At 37.1% G+C, this 19,036-nt stretch overlaps 1 protein-coding gene across 1 annotated transcript in view; it reads left to right on the top strand.

The window, feature by feature from the left end:
• The window catches only part of LOC112044191 (uncharacterized), a 78,922-nt gene that overhangs the window by 41,309 nt on the left and 18,577 nt on the right, over window positions 1-19,036 (top strand). The window contains exons 2-5 of the mRNA XM_052885179.1: window positions 11,591-12,493; window positions 12,891-12,997; window positions 13,555-13,741; window positions 15,261-15,320. Coding sequence (XP_052741139.1) covers window positions 11,665-12,493; window positions 12,891-12,997; window positions 13,555-13,741; window positions 15,261-15,320 — 1,183 coding nt within the window. The 5' untranslated portion in view covers window positions 11,591-11,664. The remainder of the gene's footprint in view (window positions 1-11,590; window positions 12,494-12,890; window positions 12,998-13,554; window positions 13,742-15,260; window positions 15,321-19,036) is intronic.

A 19,036-nucleotide genomic window follows, 5' to 3' on the forward strand; every position in this document is an offset into this window, starting at 1 on the left:
TACCATTATCTATAAAGAAAAAATACTTAAATATTAATTTTTCGTTAATTGATTATTTTTAAATAATATAACAATATTCTGCGAATATTTCTATCTGTTTCCTTTATCAATATCGAGCGAAAACGAGCAAATAAATCACATGTCTTTTAAGGGAGCCGTCTTAAATAATAAATTGACTGAATTCTGTTTTTGTCCTTGTTAATATTACGACAACAGATCAATACATAAATATAGTAAACATCATCTGTGAACAACTGTTTAATTATTGCGATCCATGAGATACGGCCTGGTCACAGATGAACGGACAGAGTCTTAGTGAAAGGGTCCCAAAGGGTACTTTCGGTACAGAACCCTAAAAATCATCATAATTATCATTGTCAGCAGATTGGCGTCCACTGGTAGGCATAGGCCTCTTGTAAGGACTTAATTCTTCAAAACACCACGCCCTTGAGCCGCTGTCCAGTGGTTTTCTGTGATTCACTTGATGTCGTCGGTCCACCCAATCGTCCACCTGCGCCGGAGAGCGCAGTGTTGGTCTACCCCTCCCGAAAGTTATCGGTGTAACCTTAAAAAGATTCGAATTATTTCAAATTATATATTATTTAAAAGTTATTACATGAAAAGATAAGGATAGTATTAGTCGTAGATCTATAAATATTGTGAAATGCTGACAGAAACAATGTAACATTTCGTTAAAGTTTCCTGCTGGTGAATCGTTAAAGTTTCCTATCATCTCTGCGGGTGAACTATATAACCTACCTCGCTCGATCTCGTGTAACTCAATATCAACAATTCAACCGTCAGATTGATTCGCTACAGACGGAGCGGCCTTGTATTTTAGATGACGTCGACTCTCTTGACGTTACTCGCTTCGGAAGTCGCTTGTTTGACCCTCTTTGAGTGCTGACTAAAATATTATTGTCTCAGAGTGGATTCCTACGCTTAGGACCTATTTCACCACCTTATAAAAGTGTGATAGCTTATTCACAAGTTCACAATTTATGAACGTAAGAAAGACGCTTTTTCTTGCGATCGCTTTGACTTCGTAGCTCACATGTTTTAATATTTCTGAAACTGAAAAAGAAACGTTATTACATAATACAACACACAGGTGAGCCCGAAAATTAACATGGCCAAAATGCCAATAATAATGTGTAATGCTCATGTATCGCTCTACCCAGTAATAGTCGAGAACGCTGCACTCGAAATTGTGGACGAATACAATTATATCTATGACCAGGTAGGTCCGATTTAAAAAAAGAAGTGAACCGCCGAATTCAACTCTTTGCGACATCTTTTCGTCCGAAATTCCTCAGTGCCTGAAGACAAAAGTCTTCGAATGTGTTGCCAGTGATGACCTATGGATCTGAGATTTGATCTCTAACTATGTGCCGTATAAGAGGGCTCAGAGACAGAGCGGGTGTTGGGACGAGCTATTCTCGGAGTACCCACCAGGTCGACTGACGACATCAAGCGAGTTGCAAGGATTCGCTGGATGCAGGCGGCTCAGGATCGTGATGTTTGGAAGCCCCTACAAAAGGTCTATGTCCTGTAGTGGACGTCCATCGGCTGATATGATGATGATGATGATGACAATTTACCTATCAGTTAGGTTAGTAGTAAGTGGTAGAGCTTTTCTTCTGACATTATCTCAGATGCAACTAAAGATACGAAAAAGAAGGGAAAAGAGCGAGTAGGCATTCATAAACATTACTGATTTAAAAACATGCCTTTATAGAATACAAGCCCTTGAACAAAAAAACCTGTGAAATTAACCAACGTGAATAACGCTTAGAAGGCTGTTACTATATCAGAAAATAACTCTGAGCACTATGCCGTCATTTCTGAGCGGTACAGTGGTGAGTACGCGAGTGAATGGTAATATTAAAGTCTGTAGCAAAAAATAATGCTAAATTTAGAATTGAGATAAGCTTGGAATAGTAGTGAAGAATAATCCATGAAAGTGTATTCCATCTGAATAAACAGTGTGTGAAATATTCTTATATGTGAGTATTTGTTGAGGCTGTGAGCTGAACAGTTTGCGGCTGCGGCGCGAACTGCCGCTTTGCTGGGCTTACATCGAGTTAGAATATATAAAAATGTAAAACGTTTGCTCAAGAATACGAAATATTCAACCGTAGAAGTAGGTTTACTACCGCATTCGTGAATTTTCCAATTGTGTTATGTCACTGGAGCTTACTTGGCTCGAGTCTTATTTGAAGGTTGAGTTAAGTGAATTTTACATACTCGCTGACTCGATGGAGTACAACCTTAATTTCTCATACATAAAATCGTTTTTTAAACCATGTAGGCCTAAGAAACGCACCACCACTTATCTGGAGAAGAGAGAAAAACAAATGTCGACCAAAACTAAACTGCGCAAATATCTTTCATTACGTTGGGACAAAAGAGAAGGAACTGATACAACTTTGCCGCTATTGGTCGACAATAATATGTTTTTTCTGCACGAGATAATATGTCGTTGGCGCATTCTAGGCATGCTAGGGGTTAGTGCTTCTTCTAGGGTTTAGTAAAATTTTTTAGAAAGCGCAGTCGTCTCGTGATTATTATATATCAATGTATTTACACTTACCATCATCTAATTATTTCCTTAATCTATACTAATATGATAACGAGGTAAAATCTGTGAGGTTGTTGGGGGTGTTCCCTGAACCCCCAACCTCACTCTCTGAATCTACTGAATGCACAATCTACTGAAATGATTTTAAAAATTCTTTTACCAATAGTAAGCCACGATATTTACAAATGTCATAGTTTATGGTTTATCCCAGTATTCCTACGTGAACAGGAACTACGCAGGGAAACCGCGGGGCATCAGCTAGTTATTACTATAAAAATAATGAAATGAAGAACAAAGTACATTACACAGTCGTCGTCATCAACCCATATTCGGCTCACTGCTGAGCTCGAGTCTCCTCTCAGAATGAGAGGGGTAAGGCTAATAGTCCACCACGCTGGCCCAATGCGGATTGGCAGACTACACACACGCAGAGAATTAGGATAATTTTCTGGTATGCAGGTCCTCACGACGACGACGACATTACACAGTAAAACAACAATATTATTCCATTTCATTTTCCGTGGTTTTATTTGTCATATTTTTTTTATGTCATCATCATGTAAACTCGTTGCGCGCTATTCCTCAATATTTACATTTAATTTGGAGACAATGCGAATGTAATGTATGATGATAAAAATCGTTTTGATTGTATTAACAAAATATAGCAAAGAACTGGGTTTGTTTTTAAATATAATGAATTCATCATAACCATTATTAACTCATATTCGGTTTATTGAGCACGGGTTTTTTTATCAGGTATGCAGGTTTTCTCACGATAACAGTGTTTGATTCACGTGATATTTATTGTCTTAAAATGCATAAACTGTTGGAGTTGGAGATTTAAACCTACGCCCTCCGCATCCAAAGCAAAGGTCGTATTTAATAATATAATCATTTTAATATTATTATATTATTTTTATACTGTATTGGTCATATATTTTTAAGTGATACATAGACCAGTTCCCTTCCAAGTAGTTGATACGATCCGTCATTCTATTTTGAACCGACGAAAGACTGAGAGAAGGTTAACAATTCGACGTGTATATATTTTTTTAATGTAAGAACTTCTGTGACGTCTTTCTATGTAGTCCGATTTTCATATTTTTTTTTTATCTAAAAAATGTTCATGCGAAAACTTACAGCGATTTTCTCGCGAACGAAGTCTCAAGCGTCTGCTTGTATGTATATATAATGTAAGTACATAGCTGTCTGTTAGCTCCTCTGAAAAGGGTTCCAGTGTCTGTACTAACTGATAGTTTCCGCGCCAATGAAGTGGCAAGCTATCCGTCTTTGTCTCTTCTCTACTTAATGCGATTTAGTTGTGAGTAGGTTGACCACACAGTACATTGCTGTGAGGATATTTTTTTACAATTCTCTCATTTTTTTTATTTCAAGTAGGTTAGGTTTGGCAGCGCTTAAGAAACAGTCAGTCACATTTGTCTGAATTGCTACTAGTACCGGTACGAAAGGCTTAGCTGAGAAGAGCCGGCTATTAACTCAACAGTAGCTCTTTTTACAAAACACACATTAGTATAGTTTACAAAGGTTAAATTCATTACAATTTCTTTAACTTTTTGATGGTGGAAGCTGATCTAACGGTCTCCAAACTTCTTTGTCATTAAAGTATCAATTGTGCATTATTAGTTTTTCTCAGAACTAAATATAAAAAGATGAGAAATACGTACGTAATTCACGGAAAATCCGGGAATAAATTAGTGCATGTGGACACCCTACTTCTATGTTAAAAACCGACATCAGTCTTCATCTGTCATTTTCTTCGCGTCACAGACACAAAAAGTGAAAAAGGATTTCTAGTTTGTCTGAAATGGATTCTTAGCTTCTTACTAGTTTTTACGGTAGGTGTCAATCTCCATTACGATGTCGACGAAATGTAGGAAAGAAATAGTACCTAGAAGAATACAAAAGCATTTATTTTAAGTAGGTAAGCTTGTTGGCTAAAAACGTCATCATCATCTTGAAAATTTTCATAAACGTTATAATTACGAGTAGGTATGTATTATAAAAGTTTTAACACCTTTTAAAAGGTACAAAAAAAAATACAAATGCTATACGCATTGTTTGGGTCTCGGGGTACCTATATCAACTGCAAACTCGGGTTTTCACAAATCCCTCGGGAACCATGGATTTTCCGAAATGAAAAGTCTTCCATTCCAAATTTCAGCCAAATCGCTTCAGTAGCCGCACACGCTTACACACACACAAACTTTCGCTTTTAAAATATTAGTGTGATTAGCGTGATAGTGTGATTTATTTTACTCATTTTTTTTTCATTTACATATACTACTTTACGTGTGATTATACAATTCTAGACTAATAATAATCGCCAGCACTAAATTAATGGCAGGCGTCCACAGATCCGAATCGTATGTATTATTAGTTTTACGGTAGATAAAACCCATTCGCTGCAATCCGTACGATGTCGATCAGTGGACGTGCACTTGAATGACTTTTTTATTCTTTACAAGTAAGCCCTCGACCACTATTTCACCTGATGGTAAGTGATGATGCAATATTGGATTGAAGTGGACTAACTTTCTATACAAAGAATACTAAAATCCGTTTGATGCGATGCGACCGATACGTACGATGCGGATCAGTGGACGTATGCCATAACGAAGCAACTGCCTGCATTCTGATCAAAGATAACATTGAACTAGGATTCGTATCAACTTGTTCTCTCAAGTGGTGGTACAAGTGTTACTTTAGTAACGAGTTCCATCGATCGATAGAATACGGATGGGTGCCCTCCTTAGATTTATACTGATACACATAGGTATATAGTTTGTTTAACTGTCTCGTAGGTCTACTTGTGAGCCTATATCGGATCATAAAGTCCAGAGTTCGAGTCCTGTGTATTACTGAGCCATTCTTTCTTTAGACATTTTCAGTAAAAAGTTCTCATTCCGGAGTTGGCAAGCTGATGGTGTTCCACTTTTGTATCTCAGAGAGCACGTTATGCTGTCGGTGCCGGTGATTATTATTATTAACGTCTGATAGTGGTCGTTAAAAAATTTAAAATTAATACCTACCCTAAGTCCGCCAACGCGAATTGGTGCAGTGTGGTATCAGACTAATTAGATAAAGACCTGCCTCGCAAGACATTATTTTTCTGTCAAAGTATATGATCAACGATCTTATGCGATAATAAACACTATCTTTATAGAATCGATGTTTCATAGTTTAGAATCGTGTCCGTCGATTAAAAACCTCCGTAAAAATATCTTATTGTGTAGTTAAATGGTGTAAAAAACGAACAAAAACTGCTAGTTTAGTATAATACATGTATGAAATCTAAGCTCGTTTTCCTTAGAAAATGGCAGAAAATTTTGTTCGTAAATTTGGGTGCGATACTAGTCCTTATGTATTTAGTCTGAGAGTGTGGTGGATACATTCCTAATGGCTCCTTCGAATATATGAAGGGCAGTGCCGGATTAAAATATCTTAATGAACTTGATGATCGAAGCAGTGATAGAGTGACAAAGGATTAATTTAAAAAAATGTTTAGGTACGTATACCTACCCTTGGTAGAATATTATGTCGTAATCTACCTATTATTATTATTTTCTATTGTATCACTCGATAATCTCAAACTTGCGGATTTTGAAATTGGTTTAACTTTTGTGTGCTCGTTTTTTGCCTCTGTTGTCACTGATGCCTTCATATACGTAATGCCCTAAATATTGCCTAAATAGCTTACAGACTAATCTTAGGACTTAAAAAGGGAAACCTGATCCTATTGCGGGTTAATCAAGGCTAATAATGTTATTATTTTACCTACATTTTGGAGGTCTATTTGGAATTGGATGTAGTGGTATGTACCTACATCCAAATATATTATATTGCCGTAAAGAGCAGGGAGTTAGAGAGAGCTAAGGATTGGTTGGCGGGAATGACTTGCGATATAAGGCGCTCGTCGTACGGTCGGCTTCAGTATGCTCGTGGCTTTCAAGCCGTCCACATTTTTTGTTGTTTTATTCTTTATGGGTTACTTGGGCTTAGGCAAGTATAGTGACTTGAGTGGAAAAGGGGAGTGTTAGCTAGCTGTCAAATACGTCTTTAACCCTACACACAACGTTCACAAGTGCGTGACTCCACTCAAGGTCATTCTCTGCCATTCTAGGGATCTTATTTTGGTTACAGTTCGATTTATTAATTAAGTTGTCCTGACAAATATTGTGAATCACAACCTTTGTTTGACATTGGTTTTCTTATTCTATAAATTACACTTTTGAAGCCTTTTGCTGAAACTAGTATATACTAATTTTAATCCAATTAAGTCGTCTTCCGAGCATAATTATTCTTGTGTAGATAGTAGAACGCACCAGTAAGGTCGGCTTCCTACCGCACAGTTGAGACTGGAGGCAATAAATTCGACTGCGGTTGGTGCGGGCTGAGGTGAGGGAAATTGCGTCGGAAAGCGGACCTCAGTTACAGCTACCTACACTAATACATCGCGGCCTGTTTGAGGCGAACATTGATGGAAATATTGCGAAGTAACTTAGATGACAGAGCCTTATGTAAAAGTAGCTTACAGACTAATCGGGAATGAAAGCTTATGACAATATACACTAATATTATAAAGCTGAAGAGTTTGTTTGATTAAATTCGCTAATCTCAGAAAGTACTGGTCCGATTTAAAAAATTATTTCATTGTTAGATAGCCCATTTATCGAGGAAGGCTATAGGCTATATGTTATCCCCATATTCTCACAGGAACGGGAACCAATCGGGTGAAACCGCGCGGCGTCAGCTAGTCGTAAATAACGGTGCAGTGGTATTTATTTTTTTAATCGGCTTAGTTGATCCAGAGATTCTCCCCTACAATACTACAAACTTAACCTCTATCATATTAAGTATAGATTTAGTTAAAAATCGCATATTTTTGAACGTTTTTTTTTGTAATATTTAGTGTACTGCATTTTCAACGCTTTCTCATTAGTTATGAGCGATATAGTTAAAATCTATTAGGAATTCATACGTTTTGAATGAATTTAATTAATTGTATGTCACTAAACGACACTTGTATACGACGCTATCATAGGTATAAAAAAACCAGACAAGCGTGAGTCGGACTCGCCCACCGAAGGTTTTGTACATAGGATCATTATAAACACCTAGTTCAGTTTCATAGACCCTCTATTATATTTGATGTGGGTTTCTACTCAGACTAAAATGTTATTAACAATTTAAATGAGAGATCTTTTAAGTTACGTGTAACGACAATAACCTGTTAAAAGTAGCCCAATATTAAATACAATGACGAATAATTATTATCTAACATTAGACATTTCCGATACGGCTAATTAATATCACTAATTATTTCCGTTCATATTAATTACGTAGTAAATAAGGCACAGGAATAGGTCACAGGAAATTAGCGACAAATAACTGTTGTATTTATCTATTTTTAGCAGACTCATAAACCCTTGGAATGGAAGAGAATTACCTTGAGTGGAGTCACGAACTTGTGATCGTTGTATGTAGGATTAAGGGATCCCTTGACAGTTAACTAACACTCCCCTTTTCCACTCAAGTTACTCTCCCCGCCTATTCCAAGTAACCCATAAATAATTACACAACAAGAAATGTTGACGGCTTGAATGCCACGAGTATACTGAAGCCGACCGTATGACGAGCGCCTTATATCGCAAGTAGTTCCAGCCAACAGATCGCTATCCCTCTCTAACTCCCTACTCTTTACGGAAACAATTCACGCCACCTAGCGTTGGCACGAGCCGACATGAGATCGAACGACGTCATACTACTATTCCTACAATATATTAATATTACAAAGAGGAAAGATTTCTTTGTTTGTGTATTAATAAATAGGCTTTGAAACTACAGAACCTATTTTAAAAAATATTTTACCGCATTTGAAAGGTTCTTCACTGAGTAGAGTCATTCTGATTTCGAGTCACTATCCGAGGTTGATCTGTGCACTTATTCACTGAAACGTAAACAACATTGGTAGTTTTTTAGTTTAACGATCGATATGTCCATTTTTGATAATTGGTATATGTTTGATTAATCAAAATACTGAAATAAAAGGAAATCTTTAATTTATTTAAATAGTATTTAGATAAAAGGTCAATAGATACAGTTCAAGACGTCTTTCAACAAGATGAAGTGACCTGTAATAAACGAAAATCGCTTACGCGTGTAGACTACACCTTGGACCGTTTGATCAACGGTTCTCGACTGAATTTGTTCCACTTGTAAGAGAGCTGTCATCGATTTCCTAATTGAGGGGTGTCGGAGACTCTGTCAATTGCGGATGATTACAGAAACCCTGCCACAGAGAAAATGTACAGATTGACTTATTAATTTTGTGATAATTGATGGTCAAAATGTTTGTACTTATGTGTTAATTTCAGTGATGTATTGTTAGTTGAAACATATTCTAAGTCCAATAGCTGGGTCGGGCTATAAAAATTATGAAATAGGGTTTTCTTTATTTATTTTTTATGGCGAAAGAATACATGAAGAACTTATACTAATAACTATACAAGTCATGCCCACGTAGAGTGGTGGAAATGCATCCAGCATCCTTGCATGCTGGCTGCATTTCCACGCTGGACAGCCAGGCTGATTCTTTGCGCAAAAAAATAGCCAGTTCTTCTGTCATCAGTCGAGAAGTTGCCGCGACTGGTGACAAAAGAACTGGCTATTGTTTTGCCGTGGTGAAAAGATTAGAAGATTTTTTTGGCACTGCGACTCCATGGCCCAAGGGTCTCCAACGCAAAAGGAAATAAAGGTGAATTTACAATTGTCTGACGTGTCGTGTCCAATTCCGTTCTGATGCGACACAACACGACACGTCAGACAAATATAAATCCGGCTTAACTCTCAGTTATAGAAAAGAAGCATACATGTGCAACTTACCGGTTTCAGCTTTTTCTGCTGCGGCTCCTGGTCTTGATTCTGTCTCGCTGATATGGCACGGAGCTAATGTGTCAACGTATATAGCGCCCCATTTTCCAGGGAACTAGCGTCAATCGATCAGGTCTCATGCCATTGATTAGCGATTTCTTTCTTCCGACAAATTCAAAGTAGCACTAGCAGGAGTGGCCAGATAAAATACATCATCAAAGTATTTTCTGTGGTAAAAGAGTCATGTCGAATTGTAAATCGCGATTTTTGTCATAGTAACCAGAGTTGGTTACTCTGACAAATAACGCGATGTACATGTAAAGTGAAACGATATATTTTTATAAATACGTAAAATGTTGCTACGGAGGAAATAAATAGGTAGCGATGTAGGCGGGGTGGCTAATGAGATCAATTTGTGGAACAATCTCGAACAGTCAGCATTTCTATCAAAGCTTCAACACCAAAGAGATCCGAGTTCAAATATCTCATTACGCGCTGCGGCAACATCAAAAAGGCTCCACCGCTAAACACACGCGGTAGTTTTCTCGCAGTTTCGCAATTTCCTGCGCGCTTCCTGCGTGATCGCGTCCACCGGATGCTGCCGCGCTGATTCTACCCACAACTTTTATATCTACCTACAACATTTCCCCCTACTATTTTTAGCGTAGGCAATATTTATTCTAAATTGGGTCAGCATAGCAATTCCGTAAGTTCTTTCTAGTTCTTTTTCTTTTTTCAAGAACATCGCGTTTTTGGCTGTTTAGGAAAACTACATTCACAACATCGCTTTTGGTATTAGGCGTTTCTACCCACAACTTTTATATCTAGCTACCCGCAACTATTGACAACATTTCTCCGTACTATTTTTAGCGTAGGCAATATTTATTCTAAATTGGCTCAGCATAGTAATTCTGTAAAGTTATACTCGTAACACAATGACGTAAAGTTTTCATCAACTTCTTTGTTGGTATTAAAAAGAAATAAATGAATGAATACAATTATTGAGACACCCTGTTACCCCTGATCGATTGACGATCTCTTGGGCACTTAATTGATTCAAGAATGGTTTGAGACTTGACGTAGTTACCACCTTACCGGCGAAGACGAACCATTTAGTATTTACTCTTTTCGTGTAGAAACCAATCATGTATATACATATATCGTAAATATAACAACTTAAACCTACTCCAATACACCCCGTTACCATAATACCGTAACTCAACATATAGAATGTAATCTTAAGCTAACTTTTCATTGAATATAAAACAGCCACAAAACTCCAATACCTGTATAGTAAAACAGAAAGTCGAAAGTACCTTTTTGTAAAAACTAGGTCACAACACCTCCAATTTCGCTTTCCCCAGAATAACTATACAAAAGTTTGGTATTCCTAAAGTAAAACATTTAAATTCCGGTCACGTTCATCGTTAAATGAAACAATTCCATCGTACCGAACAATCTTAGTTATACTTCACACCATCCCACCGGACCAGGGGTAAATTAAGCGATTTACCTCAACGTAAAAAGAAATTGCCCCTGTATAATATAGATTTATTGACAGCGTTTGCGAGGCAACTTAAATTGAAGCCTTAGAAACGGCTTAAGAACTTCTTATACGAGTGTATCTAACATCGAAACTGAATACCAATTCTTTGAAACTTGGAAGGTTCTGAGTTTATGTGGCTTCGTAACTTTTAAATCATTCGGCTAATCTATAGTAAATAATAAAATTCTTTGAAACTTGGAAGGTTTTGAGTTTATGTGGCTTCGTAACTTTTAAATCATTCGGCTAATCTATAGTTATTTTTGCATTTAATATTTGTCGAATACACATTAATTGCAGATGATTCAGTGTATTTTTAGAAGATCGATGATTTTTATTATTATATACGAACACAATTCATAGTTATGATAATTTGACACATGATTTTTCACAGACAGTCAGAGATATTTTTAGTGAAAAGAAGTAGATTAAAGTTGTTCAGTACATATCTTGCTCTAACAGAACAGGTATTTTGCTAGTATTCTATATTAGTACAAATAACCAAAGTATTATCGTAATCGTTACACTTAGTTTTGATTAAATATACCTAGTAAAACTATTTTCTCTTGTTGCAGACAAAAGAACTAAGAGTAGCAGTGAGATCAAATCAATGACTTAAGCTACACAGGGACGTAAAACAAACAACAAAATGATTCATAGAACATCTTCATCTCGACGGCGTCGAGCTTCAAGGAGCGCTGCTACCTCACCTCAGACCAGGTCACCCAGACCTTCGGCGCAGTCTTCCCGCCGAGCGTCCCTCGCTACTACAGAAACTGACGATGAATTAGAACCTCCACCGCAAAGAAGTCCTAGAGCTAGCCTCGCCCCTGATGCAGCGTTAGAAACATACCATCGAAGTCCTAGACATTCTCTAGTTCCTGAATCAAGGTCAGCGAGAAACTCCATAACTCCTGAAACAGCTATTGTAAGGAACACTCTAGCACCCTCACGAAACAACTTGGGTGTTGAACAAGCTTACGGGTCCCGCCTAAGTCTGAACCCTCAAGATTTCAACCGAAGTCCCAGAAACAGTATTACCCCAGACATTACGGCGAGGAGTCCGAGAAGAAGTTTGGTGCCAGAAGGGACATCATGGAACCAGCCTAGAAACTCTTTGGTGCCTGATGTCGGCAGGAGTCCTAGACATTCAGTAGCTAACATACAAATCGACCCAGCTCGCAGTCAGAAAGAATTGGGTCCAAGTCCGAGAACTAGTCCCAGAGGTAGCATAGGACCGGACACAATGTCAAAGAAAGAATCTGAAATAAATAGGAGTCCAAGAGGATCGCTGATTCCTGATTCTCAAAGGAGTCCCAGAGGTAGTATCGCTCCTTCCGAGAGAAGTGCAAGAGGAAGTCTAGCCGCTGTCGAAGTTGATGGAGCTAGAATAAGCCCTAGAGGAAGCTTAACGCTTACCTTTCAAGAACCTTTAGTATCTAGAGAAAGGCGAGCAAGCGAAGACAGTCAGTGTGCTGGTAAGTTGAAATATTTTAAATAGACAATTCCTGCTTAGTAATCTTGATGCCCGAACTGTTATATGTCTTTAAGAGATTGGAAGTCCGGGAGATTCATCTTACTATAAAATGATAGAAATTTTATACATTAGGAGTAGATTTTGCTCTTAATAAATATAACATCAACAATAAACAATTATTGTAAAAGCTGAATTTTCGTACTAAAACTTTAGACGCTTTATTGTGTTTACAATTCATTACAACATTTAAAAAATTTACTTTTGAATAAACAAACATTTTTTTGCACAAAATATTAATTGAACCGAGTTCGTTGATTCAAACAAAATATCAGATTAATTGCTTAATGTTTGTTTGTAATTAGGTGATGTTAATTAAGCGGCGCGCTTTGTTTTGCAAGGTAATCGAGGTCGAGTGTCGCCGTACCGAGCGTCGATCGCCGGCCGACACAGTGGCACGGCGCTGTCAGATGCTGGCTCCAGAAGAGCATCCAGTTCTGTTAGCCAAGTGAGTTAATCATCATTAGCAGCCTATTTGAATTGTACACTACCAGCAAAGACGCAGATGTTAATACTGTAGTTCTCAACAGAGAGGTCCTGATTATGATTACTAACTCGGGTCAGTTTAGGATTTTATATTTTCTGAATTAGCTCAGTTCTAGTCAATTCATGGCATCAGTCGTAGCTAGTTACAACACTACCGGCAAATACGCCACGCGATTTAGCATTTCTGTACTATGCCACGTAGAAATCGTTAGTTAGGTTAATTAGTTAAAGTCGCAGGCGTCTGCTATTTAAATAAATGAAATTGAAGCGCATGGCATTTAACAAACTCTTTAACAATGGTTTCTCAAGCGCCTTGAGTTATTTACACGATGTTAAAACACAAACAAACCTTTTTAAAACTTTTGTTTCTGCGTTCAAATACTGAAAGTTTGAGGAGGTTATTGAGCATCTTGTATGCTAACGAAAACATATAGGAGTTTTTCAAGATATACTAATTTTTATCTCGAAAAATCCATAATTTCTGTGGGATTTCTGGAATTTCACTTGGTTGTTTGTCAGGTGTCGGGAGACGAGCAGCGAAGGCTTTGTGGCGAGCAGGCCAAGTATAGCGACCGCACAGGCCTGGGCCTGGGCGTGGGCCTGACCACCTACGGCTCCGTGGCCTACCAGCTGAAGGACGCCAACATGGAGGCGTCGGGCACCGTGGACTTCGTGTGTAGAGCCGCTAAGATTATGAACCGGACCAGTAAGTAATCGAGGTTTTATTCTCTTTATTAAATGTGAATAGAAGTAGGCGTTACATTGCGAAAGTTCATTATGAACAGTGAATGATTCATTTCTCTTTTCGCGAAAAATAGAGGAATTCAAGTAAGTTAGTGACGGCCTCTGTGGCGCAGTGGTATGCACGGTGGTATTACAAGACAGAGGTTCTGGGTTCGGAGGTTTTCTTAATTGGTCCAGATCTGGCAGTTGGCAGGCTTCGGCCGTGGCTAGTTACCACCCTGCCGGCAAAGACGTACCGCCAAGCGTTCCGGTACCATGTCGTGTAGAAACCTAAAGTGCTGTTGATTTTCATTCTACTCATAACAAGTTAGCCCGCTTCCATCTTAGATTGCATCATCACTTACCATTAAGTGAGATTGCAATCAATCGCTAATTTATGAAGAATAAAAAAAGTATAATAGTACGAGTACATTGTCTTCATTCTATTTTCGACAAAGCGACAACGTCACCCTGATCCTAAAATACTCAATCTTCAATTGCTAAGTTCTCAATAATTGAACATTGAAGTGCTGATTTCGTAATTCAACATTGTGAAGTAACAGTAAACAAAATAAATGTACAGTGTACTTGACTGTACCTATCTACTATACGTCTTGCTAGTATTCGAAACACAGAACAGAGATCGCTAAAATATATCTGTGATTCGAAACGTAAGCATTTTCCAAACGTAGTCGCTGGCATCTAGTAATGTAGTAGTAAAGTAGCTGAGTACTAAAATTAGTATGTTCCGGTGTTTATACATAAGCTTCAGTGTGAACGAAGCTTTAAGTTCTTAAGTGAAAGTTAAAATAAAGTGGAGCAATAAAGGAGGGGAACGTACTCGGCTCGTAGCAAGTGAATCAAAAGAATTTTCACGACGGCCCGGAAATTAAAACGGTCCATCACTAGTGACGCGAGTGTAGGGAAGTACTACAGGCATTACAGTACCTAACAGTTAAGATTAAACGAACTAAGAAAAATATTTAACGACGTCGTTGAAAGAGATAATTAAATAACGCTCTACGAAGTCTCAGATCCCAATTAGAAACGAACTTCACACAACCTGTTTATTTGATGAAAGGTGTTTTAAATCATCATCATCATCATTAACAATCCGTATTTGGCTCATGGCTGAGCACGAGTCTCCTCTCGGAATGAGAGGGGTTAGGCCAATAGTCCAGCACGCTGGCCCAATGCGGATTGGCAGACTTCACACACGTAGAGAATTAAGAAAATTCTCGTTTGATATTTAACTGATTTAAGTGATATTTAATTGACTAAAATGCACACTACTGAAAAGTTGGAGGTGCTGGCCCCGGACCGGAATCGAAACTACGCCCTCCGGAGTCGGAGGCAGAGGTCATGTCCACTGGGCTATCACGGCTCATCTGTTTTAAATCAAATTTCATAATTAACAGCATACTACGGCCTCCACGATGTTTCAATAATAGTTGATGGGTTTAAGGTCAAGATAATTACCTGATCGGTGTATTTTGTTCCAGTTGTGATGACAGTGTTCCTCGCCTGCCTCTCCACGCTACCAGTCATCATGTTGATCATGGGTGAGCTTACTATATTAAGTTTACATTAGTTTAATGTCTAATCAAAAACTTTAAACTAAAACTTATGTCTTCCAATAGTTAATGTCATATTTTAATCTATTTACTCAAAGTCTTGACAATTTATGTACCATAGCTTTCCTTATAATCATCTATTGGTGAAAACCACATGAAAATCTGTTAAGTAGTCTTTGAGCGTATCGCCGATAGACAGACAGACAGACGAGCACACACGCGAACGCCCTTTAGCCAATGTTGCTTTTTAGTATATAATATGTATACATAAGTATTGATAATGCATACAATAATCACTCTAATTTATTGTGAAAGCGATCACGATATTTAAAATTACAATTAAATAAATAAATACTACTAATATTATAAACGCGAAAGTTTGTATGGAGGTATGTTGGTTTGGATGTTTGTTACTTTTTAACGTCGCTATTACTGAAGAGATTTGGCTGAAATTTGGAATAGAAATAGATTTTATTCTGGATTAACACATAGGCTTTTCATCTTGGAAATATCCATGGTTCCCGCAGGATTTGTGAAAAACTGAATTTTACGCGGACGAAGTCACGTGCGTCTGCTAATAAATAAATAAATAAATATACGATTTTCCTTCTTCCTCACTTATAAGATTTTAAGCTTCTTAATTAAGTTACTACAATATAAAAATTACATTTAACGTAATTACACAGGGCAACAAGTATCTTGATTAAATATTCAAATGGTGTTAATTAATTTGCCAGTAAACTCCGTGAAACCAAAGTTAAACACGAAACAGATGAATATTCATGCTATTCGTTAAAACACAGGCGATATTGAATAATTTGTAAAACCAATATTAACTTGGCGACATGGATATTGCCGGCGCGTAGAGGGAGCCCACTCTGTAGGAAATCATAATACAGTGATACATATTCATGAGGAAAAACTCAGTTATGTTACCATCTTGCATTACAGAATTAAGGTGGAAACACACTTTGAACTTTAAACGTGATATTAATGAAACGTGATGTGTGTTGTAGCAAATTTGATCAAAGCTTCTCGAAAGACTGGACTTAAATATTATAATAATTATTATCAGCCTATTTGTATGGACGTAGACCCACCACGCTACTCTGGTGCGAGATGGTGGGCTTAGGGTAGCAATGTTTGACCTACACGTATCAATTGTTAATGACAATAACTGAGATTGATGGCTTAAAACGTACGCCTATGGTTTATGTGTCTCTTGGTCACTTAAGATAAACTTAACCGATGTCATTCATGTTTTATGATTTTATGTACTTTGTAGAAAGTTCTTACCAAAACGATAAATTAAGAAAATTACGCAAAAAATTGGAAAATGTCAGGAAATTTTACAACTATTTTAAAGACCCATTAGGCCTTTGGATTGTGAATGAGTTTGCTCATTCCCAGATCTGGACGTAATTTGTTATAGTGATAGATTGTAATCTTGTATAGCATAAAATTAAAAGATAATCTCAATATTTTTTAAAGAACGTGTGTTCTACGTAGAAGAAACCGCGACGTATAGTTAGGATAAAATAAATCACTCTTGTTGTTTTTAAAAAAAATAATTGGTAGATTATTAAAGACGAAAGTTATTTTAAATGCTGTGTTTACCGTGACATCAAACGAAAATTGTTTTTTAAAACCTTTTGACGATGCAAAGAGTTTTTAATGGATTCCCGTTATAGCTGTTTCGTTTGAGGCGATATCGAATATATTTGTGAAACCAATATTAAATTAGCGAATATCGGGAGCCCACACAAAGGCAGCTACTTCATGGTAATTGCTTTACTCGCTGCAAAATAATGGACGGAATAATAACTGTACTTTATTTTTTAACATACTTTTTCTACTCCCATTACGTAATTACTCAATATAAAACCTCAAACCATAATACAAAGCCTTCATTAATTCCAAGAGGTCTACGTACGGGTATACAAGTATAGTAATTATGATCCATATACATAGATAGCCCAGTGATAGCCTAATGGATATGACCCCTGCCTCTGATACCGAAGGAAAACCATAGTGAGGAAACCTGCATACCTGAGAATTTTCTCAATTCTCTGCCTTTGTGAATCTGCCAATCCTCATTGGGCCAGCGTGGTGAACTATTGATCTAACCCCTCTCTTTTGAGAGAAGACTCGAGCTCAGTAATGAGCCGAATATGGGTTGATAATGATGAATTGCCATCTTTGTATTTAACGAGATTGGAGGAAAACTGTGATTCAAAGCATTTAGATCGTTTCTAAGCAAATAATCGGTTATCTTATAGTTTAATGTGTATGTTTACTAACACTATAACGTCACGAAATGGCGGACAGTGTTTTTGACGTTTGGAATAATAGATAAAACTAGCGGACGCCCGCGACTCTGTTTCCGTGAAATTCTGTTACTGGTCCAACAGAACAATGATTTATTTCCGGGATACAAAGTAGCCTATGTGTTAATCCAGAGTGTATTTTTATTCCAAATTTTAGCCAAATATGTTTGCAAGATGCAGCTTAAAGGAGGAACAAACATACTTACACACACGAACTTTCGGCTCTATAATATTAGTGTGATACTATAATTTTTAATTTGAGTTTTTAAAATAATCTTTTTACTATTATTTATCAAAATTGGTATATTTCGGACCCTTATTTGTACGAAATTATTGATTTGACCCTATTAATACTCTTGATAAAAAAAACACTGTCCGAGATACTCGGCTAGCCACTAGACATGTCAGGCAGCTGAAGGATTTTAAATTAAAACTGCAGGTAAATTCCTCACCGTACTGCATGTCCGGGAATTCTCTTTAATTAACTGCTCCACCGCGCTCAACTTTAAATTAATTTTCCCGGACAGTGCGATCTTTACTCTTTGGACCTAAACCCGTTTTATGAAAGGACAATGGTCTGGTGCTTGTTGGTAGAATTCATAAGCGTCTACTAATGTAAACTATTACAGTTTGTAGAAAATAATTTATTTAATGTTTTGCAAGGTGCACAAGGTCTAATTATGTCCATAAACTAAAATATAATCACATCAATTACAATAATTGAGTATGGCAACCACACTATTTATACCAATACTACATCTATCGGACAACTAGGGACGCGCACGGTATCGAAAAGCCAGTATCGAATCGAATAAGTATCGTCATAGAACTACACATATTCAATGACATCAGTTTAATTTCAGTAGAACAAACTTAAAAACTAATGTTTATAACGAATTAATATAATTATTTTGAAATATTAATAAATGTTTTGATTTTCAAACGACCATGTACCTTTGCATTTAATTCTAATCATGACAAAATACTGCTAAAGTTCACTCTTACTTGGCGGTATTTTACATTTAACTAATAAAATAAACAAAATATAATAGTCAAACATGTTAATAACAATAGTTACCAACAATAAGCTATATTATGGTATATTTTAATAATCAAAGGAAGGGAACACGTGTTTACAAACGTATTTATTGTTTAAGTATGTTTGACATGATGATTTTAAATAAAGGTAAAAGTAAGTAATTTCCTGAAAATTATCGATTACAAAAGTAATCGAAAGGAGATCTATAATCGTTAATCGATACTATGAAGTATCGATACTTTTACGTGTTCCTATGACAAGTCATGGACTAACAATTCAACTGTGAACTGTCAGTTGTCACGTCGCGTCGTATTTTCGTTGTTTGCGTACCTATGCGT

This window comes from Bicyclus anynana, chromosome 13 (assembly GCF_947172395.1).
Source record: "Bicyclus anynana chromosome 13, ilBicAnyn1.1, whole genome shotgun sequence".
Classification (NCBI taxonomy): Eukaryota; Metazoa; Arthropoda; class Insecta; order Lepidoptera; family Nymphalidae; genus Bicyclus; species Bicyclus anynana.